The sequence below is a fragment of the Nerophis ophidion genome, linkage group LG16 (assembly GCF_033978795.1).
Source record: "Nerophis ophidion isolate RoL-2023_Sa linkage group LG16, RoL_Noph_v1.0, whole genome shotgun sequence".
Lineage (NCBI taxonomy): Eukaryota > Metazoa > Chordata > Actinopteri > Syngnathiformes > Syngnathidae > Nerophis > Nerophis ophidion.
In genome coordinates, this window is record NC_084626.1 from 52,389,092 (window position 1) to 52,408,673 (window position 19,582).

Sequence of the window (19,582 nt, forward strand, 5' to 3'; positions counted from 1 at the left end):
CAGCATCTCTTTTCTTCCAAACTCTCCAGCGTGACAAACAGGCTTTTCTTTGCTGAACAGAAAGTGGTAGATCAGCAGAGTGCAGCCGTCTGTTGTTGACAACGTCGCTGCGACCAACCTCCAATGTCCATTACACATCTTGACTTTAATTCAGTTTTTCATTACCGTCAAAGCCAAACTGGACTTCAAAGTCCTTACGTTTTTCAACACATTTTAGCTTCAATTATTTTGTTGGATTTTTTTGCTCAAACTTCTCCTAAACAAAAAAAATACCCCTAAGTTTTAGAATCATTTTTTTTTTTCCATATATTAGCTGCTATAAGTCCATAAGTCAAAGATTTTTACGTTGTTAAATGAAATATTTAGTAAATGTTTATTTACATACCTTAATTGTTTCCAAACGGTGTCTGTGACACGGCAGTAAAACGGCTGATCAAACAAAACAGAAGTCATCGTCATGGGCCCGCCAGCCAAATTAATTACTTTTATTTAGTTACACATTTTTTTAATGTTTACGTATGACATTCTGACATTAACATTGAATGTGTGTCAAGACACTGAGGCGTTTAAGTTCGTTTAAAAGAGATTTGAGTGGAAAAGTTTCCAAAATATTTTGAATCCTTTTGAAAAAAGTACACATTAGAAGTTAAAAGTGCCAATGGTTGACACACACACACACACACACACACACACACACACACACACACACACCAGGTGTGTCAAAATTATTCTCTGCATTTGACCCATTTTTATAGTCTTTGGTGTGACTCAGCCGGGGTTTGAACTCACGACCTACCGATCGCAGGGCGGACACTCTAACCACTACCCCACTGAGTAGGTCGAAATCAATTATTAAAAATTAGTATATTTGTATTAGTATATGCATATGTGTAATGGTATATGTATATTACAAAAAATATATATTTTTAAATGCATTAAATATATATACATATATATGTGTATATATGAAAACATCCTTCTTAGGAAAGTTTAAGTAACATGGAGTAAAACATTATGTGTAAAAATACTGCAAACTTGACTGAAAGGACAAAAAAAAAAGTATTTTTACCGGGAAGTTTAAAATATATTTTAAATCACATTAAAGATGAGGACTCTGGTCTTAGATTTAAAATGTCACATGAAAACATCCTTCTTAGGAAAGTTTACGTAACATGGAGTAAAACATTATGTGCAAAAATACTGCAAAACTTGACTGAAAGGACAAAAAAAAAAAGTCTTTGTACCGGGAAGTTTAAAATATATTTTAAATCACATTAAAGATGAGGACTCTTGTCTTATTTTTAAAATGTCACATGAAAGCAACCTTCTTAGGAATGTTTGCGTAACATTGAATTAAACATTATGTGCAAAAATACTGCAAAACTTGACTAAAAGGACAAAAAAAAAAACTTGGAATTTTAAAATATATTTTAAATTACATTAAAGATAAGGACTCTTTTGTTATTTTTTAAAATGTCACATGAAAACAACCTTCTTAGGAAAGTTTGCGTAACATGGAGTAAAACATTATGTGCAAAAATACTGCAAAACTTGACTGAAAGGACAAAGAAAAAGTCTTTGTCTTGGAATTTTAAAATATATTTTAAATCTCATTAAAGATGAGGACTCTTGTTTTATATTTAAAATGTCACATGAAAACAACATTCTTAGGAAAGTTTACGTATCATGGAGTAAAACATGTGCAAAAATACTGCAAAACCTGACTGAAAGTTAATAAAAATAAGTCTTTGTCTTGGAATTTTTAAATATATTTTAAATCACATTGAAGATGAGGACTCTTGTCTTATTTTGAAAATGTCACATGAAAACAACATTCTTAGGAAAGTTTACGTAACATGGAGTAAAACATTATGTGCAAAAATACTGCAAAACTTGACTGAAAGGACAAAGAAAAAGTCTTTGTCTTGGAATTTTAAAATATATTTTAAATCTCATTAAAGATGAGGACTCTTGTTTTATATTTAAAATGTCACATGAAAACAACCTTCTTAGGAAAGTTTACGTATCATGGAGTAAAACATGTGCAAAAATACTGCAAAACCTGACTGAAAGTTAATAAAAATAAGTCTTTGTCTTGGAATTTTTAAATATATTTTAAATCACATTGAAGATGAGGACTCTTGTCTTATTTTGAAAATGTCACATGAAAACAACATTCTTATGAAAGTTTACGTAACATGGAGTAAAACATTATGTGCAAAAATACTGCAAAACTTGACTGAAAGGACAAAAAAAAAAGTCTTTGTCCCGTGAAGTTTAAAATATATTTTAAATCACATTAAAGATGAGGACTCTGGTCTTAGATTTAAAATGTCACATGAAAACCACCTTCTTAGGAAAGTTTACGTAACATGGAGTAAAACATTATGTGCAAAAATACTGCAAAACTTGACTGAAAGGACAAAAAAAAAGTATTTGTCTTGGAATTTTTAAATATATTTTAAATCACATTGAAGATGAGGACTCTTGTCTCATATTTAAAATGTCACATGAAAACAACTTTCTCAGGAAAGTTTACGTAACATGGAGTAAAACATTATGTGCAAAAATACTGCAAAACTTGACTGAAAGGACAAAAAAAAAGTCTTTGTCTTGGAATTTTAAAATATATTTTAAATCACATTAAAGATGAGGACTCTTGTCTTATTTTTAAAATGTCACATTAAAACAACCTTCTCAGGAAAGTTTACGTAACATGGAGTAAAACATTATGTGCAAATATATTGCAAAACTTGACTAAAAGGACAAAAAAAAAGTTTTATCACATGAAGTTTAAAATGTATTTTAAATCATATTAAAGATGAGGACTCTTGTCTTATTTTTAAAATGTCACATGAAAACAACCTTCTTTGGAAAGATTACGTAACATGGAGTAAAACATTATGTGCAAAAATACTGCAAAACTTGACTAAGAGGACAAAAAAAAAAGTTTTATCACATGAAGTTTAAAATATATTTTAAGTTACATTAAAGATGAGGACTCTTGTCTTATTTTTAAAATGTCACATGAAAACAACTTTCTCAGGAAATTTTACGTAACATGGAGTAAAACATTATGTGCAAAAATATTGCAAAACTTGACTAAAAGGACAAAAAAAAAAGTCTTTGTCCCGTGAAGTTTAAAATATATTTTAAATCACATTAAAGATGAGGACTCTTGTCTTATTTTTAAAATGTCACATGAAAACAACCTTCTTATGAAAGTTTACGTAACATTGAATTAAACATGATGAAAGGAAAAAAAAAAAACTTGGAATTTTAAAATATATTTTAAATCACATTAAAGATAAGCGCTCTTTTGTTATTTTTTTAAAATGTCACATAAAAACAACCTTCTTAGGAAAGTTTATGTAACAGAGTAAAACATTATGTGCAAAAATACTGCAAAACTTGACTGAAAGGACAAAAAAAAAGTCTTTGTCTTGGAATTTTAAAATATATTTTAAATCTCATTAAAGATGAGGACTCTTGTCTTATATTTAAAATGTCACATGAAAACAACCTTCTTAGAAAAGTTTAAAAAAATACTGCAAAACTTGGCTGAAAGGACAAAAAGAAAAAGTGCTTGATTTTTATTGAATTTGCTTCATTTTTCCATGGAAAAAAGATGAAAATATCTTTTTTTCACAAATCTGTCAGGAAGACTGAAAAGGATCATGTTAAAAAAGCTCAAAGTTCATTTTTCAAACAGCGGAATGTTCCCGTGGGTTAAAAAGAAGATATTCAATACAACTTTGTCACTATTAAGACTTTCTTGTGGACGGAATGAATTGGATTTGGATTTGATTGTCTTTTGGTCTGCACGTGTGTGGAAGACATCACACCTGGACAATAATTGTGTGGCCAAGGTCTGAGTCAGGAAGGATCCAAACAATGATTGTGTGGCCAAGGTCTGAGTCAGGAAGGATCCAAACCTCCGAGCAGCTTTGTTTTGGGATTGGCGTCATAATCAATAACGTGTGCGATTGATTGCTGATCACTCATGTGGTGAATCCACTGCACTACTGCCTCAGTACATATACTAATACAAATATACATATACTAATACAAATATACATATACTAATACAAATATACATATAATAATACAAATATACATATACTAATACAAATATACATATACTAATACAAATATACATATACTAATACAAATATACATATACTAATACAAATATACATATAATAATACAAATATACATATACTAATACAAATATACATATACTAATACAAATATACATATACTAATACAAATATACATATAATAATACAAATATACATATACTAATACAAATATACATATACTAATACAAATATACATATACTAATACAAATATACATATAATAATACAAATATACATATACTAATATACAAATATACATATAATAATACAAATATACATATACTAATACAAATATACATATACTAATACAAATATACATATACTAATACACAAATATTTGTAAATACAAATATTCAATCAAATGCCTGTTTCTAATCAAAACGTTTGAGGAAGTACAAAATTAATAATATAATTACATCATTACATTGTATAATATAAAAATATATATGTACGTGTGTGTATGTATATATGTATATATGCATATAGATTATTTATAATATGTACATATGTGTGTATGTATATATATGGAATATGTTATATATAATAAATTTTATTATATTTTATATATAACATATTATGCATATAATATATATCACATAAGAAATATATTTGTATATATATGTGTGTGTGTGTGTGTGTGTGAATATATATATGTGTTTATATACATATGTATCTATATGCATATATAGCTGGAGGCGTGTCTTAATGAAATTAAACAATGGATGTCCGCTAACTTTTTGCAACTCAACGCCAAAAAAACGGAAATGCTGATTATCGGTCCTGCTAGACACCGAACTCTATTTAATAATACAACTCTAACATTTGACAACCAAACAATTAAACAAGGCGACACGGTAAAGAATCTGGGTATTATCTTCGACCCAACTCTCTCCTTTGAGGCACACATTAAAAGCGTTACTAAAACGGCCTTCTTTCATCTCCGTAACATCGCTAAAATTCGCTCCATTCTGTCCACTAAAGACGCTGAGATCATTATCCATGCGTTTTTTACGTCTCGCCTCGACTACTGTAACGTATTATTTTCGGGTCTCCCCATGTCTAGCATTAAAAGATTACAGTTGGTACAAAATGCGGCTGCTAGACTTTTGACAAGAACAAGAAAGTTTGATCACATTACGCCTGTACTGTATATACCTTTATATACATATATACATACATATATACCTATACTGTATATACCTTTATATACATATATACATACATATATACCTATACTGGCTCACCTGCACTGGCTTCCTGTGCACTTAAGATGTGACTTTAAGGTTTTACTACTTACGTATAAAATACTACACGGTCTAGCTCCATCTTATCTTGCAGATTGTATTGTACCATATGTCCCGGCAAGAAATCTGCGTTCAAAGGACTCCGACTTATTAGTGATTCCCAAAGCCCAAAAAAAGTCTGCGGGCTATAGAGCATTTTCCGTTCGGGCTCCAGTACTCTGGAATGCCCTCCCGGTAACAGTTCGAGATGCCACCTCAGTAGAAGCATTTAAGTCTCACCTTAAAACTCATTTGTATACTCTAGCCTTTAAATAGACTCCCTTTTTAGACCAGTTGATCTGCCGTTTCTTTTCTTTTTCTTCTATGTCCCTCTGTGTATCGGCTGGGGACATCTCTGCGCTGCTGGTCCGCTACCCTTGGGATGGTTTCCTGCTGGCTCCGCTGTGAACGGGACTCTCGCTGCTGTGTCTTGGATCCTCTTTGGACTGGACTCTCGCGGCTGTGTTGTATCCATTGTGGATTGAACTTTCACAGTATCATGTTAGACCTGCTCGACATCCATTGCTTTCCTCCTCTCTAAGGTTCTCATAGTCATCATTGTCACCGATGTCCCACTGGGTCATTATTGTCACCAATGTCCCACTGGGTGTGAGTTTTCCTTGCCCTTATGTGGGCCTACCGAGGATGTCGTGGTGGTTTGTGCAGCCCTTTGAGACACTAGTGATTTAGGGCTATATAAGTAAACATTGATTGATTGATTGATTGATATATATACACACACATACATATATATGTATATGTATATATATGTGTGTATATATATATGTGTATGTATGTGTGTGTATATATATATATATATATATATATATATGTGTGTATATATATATGTGTATGTATGTGTGTGTATATATATATATATATATATATATATATATATATATGTGTATATATATATATATATATATATATATATGTGTATATATATATATATATATATATATATATATATATATATATATATATATATATATATATATATATATATATATATGTATGTATATATATATCCATTTTCTACCGCTTATTCCCTTTTGGGGTCGCTGGCGCTTATCTCAGCTACAATCGGGCGGAAGGCGGGGTACACCCTGGACAAGTCGCCACCTCATCGCAGGGCCAACACAGATAGACAACATTCACACTCACATTCACACACTAGGGCCAATTTAGTGTTGCCAATCAACCTATCCCCAGGTGCATGTCTTTGGAGGTGGGAGGGGCCTATCCCCAGGTGCATGCCTTTGGAAGTGGGAGGGGCCTATCCCCAGGTGCATGTCTTTGGAAGTGGGAGGGGCCTATCCCCAGGTGCATGTCTTTGGAAGTGGGAGGAGGTCTGAGTACCCGGAGTGAAGCCACACAGTCACTGTTTAGGAATCCAAAAAGTGAGAGAGAGTGCAGTTCCCCACACGGTTGGTGTGAAGACACCTGGCAGAAAGGTAATGTTCCAATTGATACAAAAAGGTTCCTGAAGTCTAAAACCAGGAAGTGACTCCTCGGTCTAGTGCTCCTTGTCCAGAGCTGCTCTGTAGATGTTGATGTTGTGGTGGTGGTCGCGGTGCGCCAGCTGCACCTGGAACCTCCCCGGGAGAACTTCCTCAAAGAAGCGCGGCGTCTCGTGCTCGCTTCGCATCTTGGACGCCAGGTAAAGCTGCGCCTTGTTCTTGCACAGGTGCACCAAGGTGTCCATCAGCAGCGGGTACGTCTCGGGCAGGTAGACGATGTCCGCGCCCAGCACCAAGTCCCAGTCCGAGGGGAACTTCCGCTGGTCCCGGCCCCAGCGCAGGGGGAGGGCGGCGGGCGGGGAGGAAGGCCACCCGCTGGACGGCATGTTGGCCCAGATGTTGTCTTGCAGCTGCGGCACGGTGGTTGGCAGGTCTGTGAGCGTCACGTCTGCACCTGGAACACGTCACACCTTTAAATCTGCAGTGCTAAGCCTTCTGGGTAATGTAGTACATCAACATTTGGCAACACATCATCCTCACTTACTGCTTATTTCAAACAAAATGTTTTTGTTTCACCTTTTTTCATCCACTTGAAGGCAATTATTCAACACATGTCCACTTGCTTGTTAGAGATGTTGAAGTGTGATGATAATCTATCATCTACCTGCAGAAGTGACCGCCATTGATGGAACAAAGGTGAACCGACAGCGGCTTGGTGGTTAGAGTGTCCGCCCTGAGATCATTAGGTCGTGAGTTCAAACCCCGGCCGAGTCATACCAAAGACTAGATGAGATCGGTAGGTCGTGAGTTCGAACCCAAAGACTAGATGAGATCGGTAGGTTGTGAGTTCGAACCCCGGCCGAGTCATACCAAAGACTAGATGAGATCGGTAGGTCTAGAGTTCGAACCCCGGCCGAGCCATACCAAAGACTATATGAGATCGGTAGGTCGTGAGTTCGAACCCCAGCCGAGTCATACCAAAGACGACATGAGATCGGTAGGTCGTGAGTTCGAACCCCAGCCGAGTCATACCAAAGACGACATGAGATCGGTAGGTCGTGAGTTCAAACCCCAGCCAAGTCATACCAAAGACTGTATGAGATAATTTCGGGATTTTTCTTCGCCAACGACCATTAAGTTTTCTATTCACCAAATACTTTTCATGCAACATCTGCAGAGACGCTGAAAAGGTGTGGTATTATGTGGACTATGGCGCCATCTTTTGGCCGAGCTCGCTCACTGCGGATTGTAGAGCAAGCTTGGGCAGCGAGAGTCCATGAAAATGACTTCTGTTTTGTTGGATCAGCCGTTTTACTGCCTTGTCACCGACACCGTTTAGAAACAATTAAGGTAGGTAAATAAACATTTACAAAATATTTCCGCGTAAAACAACTAATTTCACAACATATATATCTGCGACTTATAGTCTGGTGCAGCTAATATATCAAAAAACATTTTTTTTATTTTTTATTTAGTGGATGTGGCTTAAATATCGGTGCACTCTATAGTCCGGAAAATACGCCACTATGGGCTATCTTTTCTGGACGATTTACAAGTATTGAGTCTGTTTAGCTGGTTGGAGAGCTAGCTTGCGCAGCTAGCGGGTCCATGACGATGACTTCTCTTTTGTTGGATCAGCCGTTTTACTGCCTTGTTACAAACACCGTTTGGAAACAATTAAATATTTTGTAAATGTTTATTTACAAAATATTTTGTTTTGGTATTGATCTGCGGCTTATAATGCGGTTAATTTTTGGAAAAAAATATCCTCTAAAATATGGTGGGTGTGGCATGAATCCCGGTGTGTTCGATAGCCCGGAAAGTACCGAGGACCAGCATACCTAGACGAGCAGCCACAATTCCAACCACACCGGTCCCCGCTCCCAGCTCGATGACACGTTTCCCACGCCACTCCATACGATGCTCCTCGAAGTAGTGACACAGATGTAGCGCCTGTGTGCACAAACATAAACAAGTAATTGACAGAATTATTGTTTCTAAGTTATCGCAAAACTTTTTGTTGCCATGTATTCCCGGCGAGAGAACTAAAGCTGTCTTTGATCCTACCAACTAAAAAGGCTTGTAAAAATCCACTGTGTAGGATGGGAAGCAACACACATAAAGGTGTTCTGTTTCTTTCATGTATTGTAATCCACAGAAAGATTTTGTCTTGACCCGAGAACTACAAAGCGGAGAGGAAGCAGGGCCTGATTCCCCTCCAGGGACCTTTTCTTTAAACTGTTTTACGACCTTTTCTTTGAAATGTTTTGTAACCAAAGACAGTGGCTGTTTACGACCCCCTTGCCTTAGAAACAGCTGTTGCCATGTCATCAGGGAAAGTCCAAATAAAAGAGGAGGCGTACAATCTTTCGTCAGAGCGTGGAACACTGTACAAGTGTACAGTGTCTACGCGTTTCTCCTCATTGAGCCAAATTTCATTCTGTCTCCGTTTAATTCCTTGCTTCTTGTCTTGTTTAATAGATGTCATCAGTGTTTGAACCTGACAGTATTAGGAATACCTGGCACAAACATGTCGCCGCTGACTATTCTTTTTCAAGCTTGAAATGCGTACGCAACAAACAATGAAAAGACCGGTTTATTATTGGGGCCGTAACCAGGACAAAAAGAGAATAATCACGTTTGTAATTATGTTGAAAATAATTGTACCCGGAAATACATGCATCTATAATTATATAATATAATGTATCGTTATGACCAGTAATGTTGATTTTATTTTTATTTTATATATGTATATATATATATATATATATATATATATATATATATATATATATATATATATACATACATATATATATATATATATATATGTATGTGTGTAGCCGAATGTCCTGGGTTTGCATATACAGTGTACTTAGCTAATAAAATAATAAAATGTAGACATTAGAGCAGGTTCGGTCGCCACCAGTTCTTTAATGTTGTTGTTTTTTTTATCAAACCTTTATTTATAAATGTCAACATTTACAGACAGACGAGAAACAATAACCAAAACAAGTACAAAAACAGTATAAAACAGCGCCAGGGGGTTGTACATTCAAAGTAACTAAAATAGAATATGATATATATATGTATATATATATATGTATATATATATATATATATATAAACAAAGTGCAAATCCATAGGCTCATACAATTTCAGTAAATAACACAATTTCACAGCTTTTTGGCTGTTAGAGGCAGAGAGTGTTTTAATGTAGACTTCTAATAATTTTTTTTAAAGACAAAAAACTTACATTTATGTATATAAAACTTGGCCAATAGTATAACGAAGTTGCAAAGCTAAAATTCCTCTTCAATTATTTTTGGTTTTCATACACTGTAAATCCAAAATAGCACATCTTGAAAACAAAACACATTTGTCAAGAATATCATCCATGAATTGATTAACGTGGACCCCGACTTAAAGAAGTTGAACAACTTATTTAGCGGTCATTTGTACGGAATATGTACTGAACTGTGCAATCTACTAATACAAGTCTCAATCAATCTATCAATCACTCAATCAGGTGCAATCCGTCTTGCTCATCACGACATCTGCTGGATGGATGAAGGCATCGTTCCGAAGGTGAAAATGATGAAAAGTGGACAGTCGCCATCATGACAAATAATACAAATAATACAAATAATACAAATAATACAAATAATCCACACCGCCGGCAGCCAAGAAGCAAGAAGATCCACTTTTAGGGGTAAGTTGCACTTTTTTTTCATGATATTAATACTGTTAAATAGTGATAGCCAACTACATGCTAGTCTATGCTATCGCTTTGTAGCCCTTCGTTGTTTTATATATTATATATTTTCCTTCAGAAATTATTAGGAACCTGATGATTGAACTTTGTGCCACAATAAGTTATGTTAAGATGAGTAGTTCCTAAAAAAATGTAGTTTTTTGTTGTCGAGCTCATCGTCGAGTTCGCTGTGAGAAAAAATACAGAGTTCCATTTTTGCAAGTTACGCACGTAATATATGAATAAAAGTTGTTGAAAGTGCCTCAGTGAGAATATTTGTCCTTATGTACATTGTTTAAAATAAATAAATAAAAATATCCTCGACGTCACTTACATTCGCACTTCGATAAAAGTAAAAGCAGAAAGTTGACCGGGCGGAAGTCGCTACTACTACAAAATAAAAGTCGCAACACCTTTTTTTTTTTTTTTTTTAATCTATTAATAAAAATATTTGTTACCTTCAGCCACCAAAAGTGGCGTCTTCATGTGGACGTGGAATTGTCTCACATCAAGATATTAGCACGCATGCATATAAAATAAATATAGTATAGAATGGACTTTATTGTCATAATGTTTTCATATAACATGATTAAGGACTCCAACTTAAGGTGTGGTAGTGGAAACAAATATGGGATAAAAATAAATTACACAAGAAGTAACACAGATAAAAAACTAAGAATTTAAATAAACAGACTACTATCCAATAAAAATAGTAAGCAATCCTGTACTATAAAAAACACCATAGGAATACATAATACTGTACAATATACAGAACAAGTATACAAATAGATATCCATCCATTTTCTACTGCTTGTCCCTTTTGAGCTCGCTGGAGCCTATCTCAGCTGCATTCAGGCAGAAGGCGGTGAACACCCTGGACAAGTCGCCACCTCATCGCATAGAACAGGGGTAGGGAACCTATGGCTCTCGAGCCAGGTGTGGCTCTTTTGATGACTGCATCTGGCTCTCAGATAAATCTGAGCTGACATTGCTTAACAGGATAAATAATGAATAATTCCACTTGTAATCACAGTGTTAAACATAACTTTCAAAATATAAAACATTCTCATGAATTTTTATGTTCAAGAAGTTGCATTAATGGTAAGAAGTTATTTATTTATTATTGTTTAGTGTGGGACTTGCCCTCCTGGGGGTTCTTCAGACCCCCAAGCACCGACATGAGAGCCTGTTTTAGGGTTAAAATATTGTTTTTTTTTCCAATTAGTCTCTCAGTTGCTTTCTAGCAATTGTCTTTTTCTCTCTGTACTCACTCACGCTCTGGCTCCAGCCCCAACGCCGTCTTTCCTCCTGGCTGCTGCTTATAACAGAGCGACAGGTGTTTAGATAAAAAGGCCCAGGTGGGCCTTCTACGCACCTGTCGCTGATTTCGAGGCCGGTCCTGGCAACATCCCGCTTTGCTGCAGGCCCGCAGGCCACGCCCCCTCCACAGTTAACTTCAGAATAACAATGCTAATACAAAGAATAAGAGACCTATTAAACTCTGGAAATGATGGTCTTACTTAAAAATGCACATATTTAGTTGTATTCAGTGTTAAAAAAAATATTATATGGCTCTTAGGGAAATACATTTTAAAATATTTGGCTTCTTGGCTCTCTCAGACAAAAAGGTTCCCGACCCCTGGCATAGATAATACTTTATTGATTACTTTTAAGAGAGTTCCCTCAGGAAAATGTAAAATTCCAGCAGCGGTGTTCATAGTTCAGATCGAATTTTAAAAAGTAAATAATGGGAGTATAAGTGGAAACCAAATTGGAAAATATGACAATAAGAATAAACATAAAAAGCAACAATGAGAATAAAAATATAACAGTTAAATAAGAATATGACAAGAGAAACTAGGCAGTAGTGATCATGTTATGAAAAAGTTATTGTTTTGCATCCCCTGTCATCCCAGAATAGGATCTAGAAATATCTAAATAATTTGTATAAATAAATGTGTATTTAAGTATATTTTTGAGATTTGAAAATCTATACAAATCCATCCATTTCCCACCGCTTGTCCCTTTTTGGGGTTGCAGGGGGTGCTGGAGCCTATCTCAGCTACATTCAAATAAAATGTATAAATATAAAAATGTGACGTACAAACAAATCAAGAATGTGTAGAGATAAACGTGTATTTGTAAATATATATATTTTTAGATTTGAATATAAATATGCTTGCTTTTGTATTGAATTTGCATATATAGATCGCTTTTTCTGCTTTTGTGTCGATGAGACATTCCTACCACAAACCGGACGCATGAATAAATGTGACCTACACACTCCCCTGAACAACCAGCAGAGGGCACTGCAGCCAGAGCGGTCTGGGGCACGGAGCATTATATGCAAAATTCCTGGAGTTCTCTGCACAAAAACAATCCACCATGAATTGATAAACATGGACCCCGACTTAAACAAGTTGAAAAACTTATTCAGGTGTTACCATTTAGTGGTCATCCATCCATCCATTTTCTACCGCTTGTCCCTTTTGGGGTTGCGGGGGATGCTGGAGCCTATCTCCGCTGCATTCGAATAAAATTTATAAATATAAAAAATTGTGATATACATATAAATAAAGAATCTGTATAAATAAACATATTTCTACATATTTACTTTTAGATTTGAATATAAATATGCTTGATTTTGTATTGAATTTGCATACGTGGATCGCTTTTTCTGCTTTTGTGTCTGAGACATTCCTACCACAAACCGGACGCACAAATAAATGTGACCTACACACTCCCCTGAATGACCAGCAGAGGGCACTGCAGCCAGAGCGGTCTGGGTCACAGGGCATTATATGCAAAATTCCTGGAGTTCTCTGCACAAAAACAATCCACCATGAATTGATAAACATGGACCCCGACTTAAACAAGTTGAAAAACTTATTCGGGTGTTACCATTAAGTGGTCATCCATCCATCCATTTCCTACCACTTGTCCCTTTTGGGGTTGCGGGGGCTGCTGGAGCCTATCTCAGCTGCATTCGAATAAAATTTATAGATATAAAAATTGTGATATACATAGAAATAATTTATACAAATAAACATATTTGTAAATATATTTTTTTAGATTTTAATATAAATATGGGTGATTTTGTATTTGTATTGAATTTGCATATACAGATCGCTTTTTTTTACTTTTGTGTCTGAGACATTTCTACCACAAACCGGACGCCCAAATAAATGTGACCTACACACTCCCCTGAATGACCAGCAGAGGGCACTGCAGCCAGAGCGGTCTGGGGCACGGAGCAATATATCCAGTATATGCAAAATGCCCCGGAGTTCTCTGCACAAAAACATCAACATAACAGAGCAAATACCCAGAACCCCTTGCAGCACTAACTCTTCTGGGACGCTACAATATTGGGGTGTTACCATTTAGTGGTCAATTGTATGGAATATGTACTGTACTGTGAAATCTACTAATAAATGTTTTAATCGATAAAAAAAAAATGTTGTTACAGAGAACGCACGATGGGCCTGAGCTAGCTAACATTAGCGTTGTGTTAGGTAATGCTAATTTATCCAGTTCATCTGAAAGACCGTGCTAGCTGCTTGTTTTATTGTCCTGATGTAGATAATGATCTCTTATCAGTGACCTGTGTCAGGGCTGACTATTAATTACCGGGGACGGCAACCTGAGGGTTCCCGGCTCAATCCCCAGCTTCTACCAACCTCGTCACGTCCGCTGTGTGTCCTTGAGCAAGACACTTCACCCTTGCTCCTGATGAGTCCTGGTTAGGGCCTTGCATGGCAGCGCCCGCCCTCAGTGTGTGGATGAATGGGTGAATGTGGAAGTAGTGTCACCTTAAAGGGAGAAAAGCGCTATACAAGTATTTATCTTTTAATTTATGTTTTAATGTTTATTAATATTAACAGTAGAAATGTAAGAAAAAAAGCTGAAATGTTCTAACTTTGATTGATTGATTGAAACATTTATTAGTAGATTGCACAGTACAGTACATATTCCGTACAATTGACCACTAAATGGTAACACCCCAATAAGTTTTTCAACTTGTTTAAGTCGGGGTCCACGTTAATTAATTCATGGTATATTGTAGCATCCTGGAAGAGTTAGTGCTGCAAGGGTTTCTGGGTATTTTCTCTGTAGTGGTGATGTTTTTGTGCAAAAAAACTCCAGGAATTTTGCATGTAATGCTCCGTGACCCAGACCGCTCTGGCTGCAGTGCCCTCTGCTGGTTGTTCAGGGGAGTGTGTAGGTCACATTTATTTGTGCGTCCGGTTTTTGGTAGGAATGTCTCAGACACAAAAGCAAAAAAAGCGATCTATATATGCAAATTCAATACAAATACAAAATCACCCATATTTATATTAAAATCTAAAAAATTATATTTACAAATATGTTTATTTGTACAAATTATTTCTATGTATATCACAATTTTTATATCTATAAATGTTATTCGAATGCAGCTGAGATAGGCTCCAGCACCCCCAGCAACCCCAAAAGGGACAAGTGGTAGAAAATGGATGGATGGATGACCACTAAATGGTAACACCTGAATAAGTTTTTCAACTTGTTTAAGTCGGGGTCCATGTTCATAAATTCATGGTGGATTGTTTTTGTGCAAAAAAACTCCAGGAATTTTGCATATAATGCTCTGTGACCCAGACCGCTCTGGCTGCAGTGCCCTCTGCTGGTTGTTCAGGGGAGTGTGTAGGTCACATTTATTTGTGCGTCCGGTTTGTGGTAGGAATGTCTCATCGACACAAAAGCAAAAAAAGCGATCCACATATGCAAATTCGAATAATAATAATAATAATAATACAAAGCTGACATGATTAGTTGTATTTATTTAAATACAAAATATCAATATGGCCCCTGCATACTTTGACGTCTCAATATGTGGCCCATGGTGGAAAAAGTTTGGAAACTCCTGAATTAAAGTATGAATATTTACTTTTAAAGACCTACTGAAAGCCACTACTAGCGACCACGCAGTCTGATAGTTTATATATCAATGATGAAATATTAACATTGCAACACATGACAATACGGCCGCTTTAGTTTACTAAATTGCAATTTTGAATTTCCGGCGAAGTATCCTGTTGAAAACGTCGCAGAATGATGACGCTTATTTTGACGCGTGTTTGTGACGTTATTGGTCGGAGCGGACATTTTATTCCAGCGCCACTCACGGCTAAAAGTCGTCTGTTTTAATCGCATAATTACACAGTATTCTGGACATCTGTGTTGCTGAATCTTTAGCAATTTGTTCAATTAATAATGGAGACGTCAAAGAAGAATGCCGTTGGTGGAAAGCGGTGGATTGCAGCTGCCTTTAGTAACCAAAACACAGCCGGTGTTTCTTTGTTTGTTGTGAAGCTTTAATATGGAACAGAGCTGTCAAGCGAACATGTTTCTCTACCACATGTCCACCGGCGGGCTTCACGGTGGCAGAGGGGTTAGTGCGTCTGCCTCACAATACGAAGGTCCTGCCGTCCTGGGTTCAAATCCAGGCTCGGGATCTTTCTGTGTGGAGTTTGCATGTTCTCCCCGTGAATGCGTGGGTTCCCTCCGGGTACTCCGGCTTCTTCCCACCTCCAAAGACATGCACCTGGGGATAGGTTGATTGGCAACACTAAATAGTCCCTAGTGTGTGAATGTTGTCTGTCTATCTGTGTTGGCCCTGCGATGAGGTGGCAACTTGTCCAGGGTGTACCCCGCCTTCCGCCCGATTGTAGCTGAGATAGGCGCCAGCGCCCCCCGCGACCCCAAAAGGGAATAAGCGGTAGAAAATGGATGGATGGATGGATGTCCACCGGCAAGTTTTTGGATGAGAAAATTGTGATATTAAGTAAGCTCTTACCGGAGACTTGAGCGGAGTTTGCGTCCTGCAGCAGCTGTCAAAAAGGCAGCTGTGACTTTCTTGGCTCCTCCATGGCTTCTATCAGAGACACTGGCAGTCACCGCAGCCCTCCGACTTTCAGATATGACTTTATAATCACACTAAAACCCTATTAACACAATAAGCAGATAAGGGATTTTCCGGAATCATCCTAATAAATGTGTTTAATAACATCTGCCGTCGTCTTTTTTTACCCTTTTTTTTTCCTAGTTCTTCACTCTGACTTTCCTTATCCACACATCTTTCATCCTCGCTCAAATTAATGGATAAATCGTTACTTTCTTGGTCCGAATCGCTCTGGCTGCTGGTGGCCATGATTGTAAACAATGTGGGGATGTGAGGAGCTCCACAACCCGTGATGTCACGCCCACATTGTCTGCTACTTCCGGTACAGGCAAGGCTTTTTTATTAGCGACCAAAAGTTGCGGACTTTATCGTGGATGTTCTCTACTAAATCCTTTCAGCAAAAATATGGTAATATGGCGAAATGATGAAGTATGACACATAGAATGGAGCTGCTATCCCCGTTTAAATAAGAACATCTCATTTCAGTAGGCCTTTAAGAATCTACATTTGAGCATATCGATATTAAGTCGATAAAAAAAATGAAGAAAATCCAACATATTTGGCAACAGACTATAAAGATTAAACAGCGAGTGAGTGTACTTGACACAGTGCACTCCGGTCTGGACTCGAGAAGAAAAAGTGCACTAGTGGACACTTTGATCAGAATTTGTGCGAATTAGCCATTTATTTTAATTAAAAAAAATGCAAATACGATTGTAATTTAACTAAAGGTACTTTTAAAAGATTTTAAAGAATAAATATGTATTGATGTTATTGTTTTAGTGAAGTACTCACCGCCTCCCACACCGGAGCCGCCACGCCGAGGTTGGCACCAAAATGCTGCGTGATCGTCAGCTCTTGGCCCATTATCTTGTAAACTGTGTCTTCGGGGAATGTGTCGGCGAACAGGCAGGTGTCTGCTGGAAAGGCGTCGCCCAAATAATTCATGATGATTCATGAATGGAAGCAAACAAAATGTTTGGAATCAACCGCTCGCTGAAAAGTTCCAAGTCCATTTCCGGGACCGCCGGCATTGAACTTGGAACAACTCGCCGGGCAAAACACTCCACGGAAAGCCTATCCTAAAGGAATGTCGACAACTTAGTGTTTTAGGTTATTATTTAGTAAAAAATATTGCGTATTATTTGTTTATGACAAAAAATCCGCGGAGGCTTTTAATTTGAAAGGTGATATAATCTTGTTTATCTTCCGCTGCCACGTACCAACCTAAAACATGACCACGTGTATTTGGCAGCAGCGTTGCCAGATGTACGATAATCATAGAACACATGATTAATAATCACGCCTTCTTTCCGATTCCTAATTAAAATAATCTAATAATTGACGATAATTGAACCCTTTATTACGTGACAACAAGCAAACACAAACATGGTGTATTCTGCACTGTTGTGCGTTCTAGCAGCCACGCGGGGGTGCTGTTGTGCCAGTGTAAGATTTTTTTTCCCTTAATTTAAGTGTTTGTTTTTTTTTTGGTAAAACTCTATTACAAAATGAATATTAAAGTTTAAAGCAGCAAATGGTCCCGAGCAAAACGGCTATGTTTAACAATTTGCTTTAAATTCAATAAATGTAAGGTTCTTAGACGATAATGTCATTGCACATCTGGCAACACGACTAGCAAGCTCTACAGCAGGGGTGTCCAAACTTTTTCCACTGAGGGCCGCACACTGAAAAATCAAAGCAAGCGGGGGCCTTTTTCATCATTTTTATTTAAAAAAACCAATACAATATATGTACAAAAAATATACATTAGGGCCTCCTTGCACCCTAAAAGGTTTCGGTCAAAAATATATAAAAACTGTGTCATTATTCAGTATTATTTTTATTATTATTCAAGGTTTAACTTTATTAAAGATTTAAGTTGTATGCTCTTTTTGTCAAAGAAAACACTTTTTTTAATGGAATCCCCCCCAAAATATGTAATATTTTCACCCCAAAAATGTTTTAAGTGGAATATTTGAGATTATATTAAAAAGGTCAATAACTCATAACAAAATTGATTTTAATTCATTATTATTATTATTATTATTATTATTATTTTTTAGCAATGACACTTAAAAACAAATTACACAACAATTATTGGGGATCCAAAAGACTACTCATTGAAGTGTTAAATACATTCATACATTTTAGTAACTGTTTACTTTTAACACAATAACCTCCAGATACATTTGAGATTATAAATTTTATTGTTGTTTATGTTTTTTGTTTGTTTTAGGCCCTTTTTTAAAACAAACAGAAAAAACTGCTTACTTTTTTACATAGCAAACACAAAATATGCAACATTTTCCCCAAATAATATCTCAAAGTGGAATATTTAATGTGACATTGGAGCCTTGAATAGGTCAATAATTCATAATGTCATTGATTTAGATTTATTATTATATTTTAAAGAAAGAAACAGCCTGCATGGCAGCTTTGTGTTATTAGAGTCAACATTGCAACTTTTGTTGTTGAATTTCACCTGTTGGCTCTTTTCTAACACTTTTTATGTTCCATCCATCCATTTTCTACCGCTTTGTTTTTTTAATAGTATTTTTACAATGTGCCATGGGGCCGTTAAAAAATGAGCTGTGGGCCGCAAATGGCCCCCGGGCCGCACTTTGTACACCCTGCTTTAATACATCCATCCATCCATCCATTTCTACCGCTTATTCCCTAATACATGACTAAGCAAACACAAACCTGGTGTATTCAGTGCTGTAGTGTGTTTTAGCAGCCACGCGGGGGTGCTGTTGGGCCAGTTTAAGATTTTTTCCCGTAATTTAAGTGTTTTTTTAGTTGACAGTGCATTAAAAGATGTATATTATAGTACACACGCGGGTTTAAAGCAGCAGATGCTCCCGAGCAAAACAGCTATGTTTGACAATTTGCTTCAAATTCAATAAATGTAAGGTTCTTAGACGATATGTCATTGCACATCTGGCAACACACTTGCAAGCTCTACTACAGCAGGGGTCACCAACACGGGGCCCGCGGGCACC

The 19,582-nt window shown here is 36.5% G+C and overlaps 1 protein-coding gene across 1 annotated transcript; it reads right to left on the reverse strand.

The window, feature by feature from the left end:
- Positions 1-6,443: 6,443 nt before the first annotated feature.
- On the reverse strand, positions 6,444-17,596 carry LOC133535568 (EEF1A lysine methyltransferase 3-like). Its single transcript, XM_061875500.1, has 3 exons — positions 17,373-17,596; positions 8,727-8,838; positions 6,444-7,339 (listed from the first exon to the last, which is right to left on the reverse strand). The coding sequence occupies exons 1-3, from the start codon at positions 17,523-17,525 to the stop codon at positions 6,942-6,944; spliced, it is 663 nt and encodes a 220-aa protein (XP_061731484.1). The 5' UTR covers positions 17,526-17,596; the 3' UTR covers positions 6,444-6,941.
- Between the last annotated feature and the right edge of the window lie 1,986 nt (positions 17,597-19,582).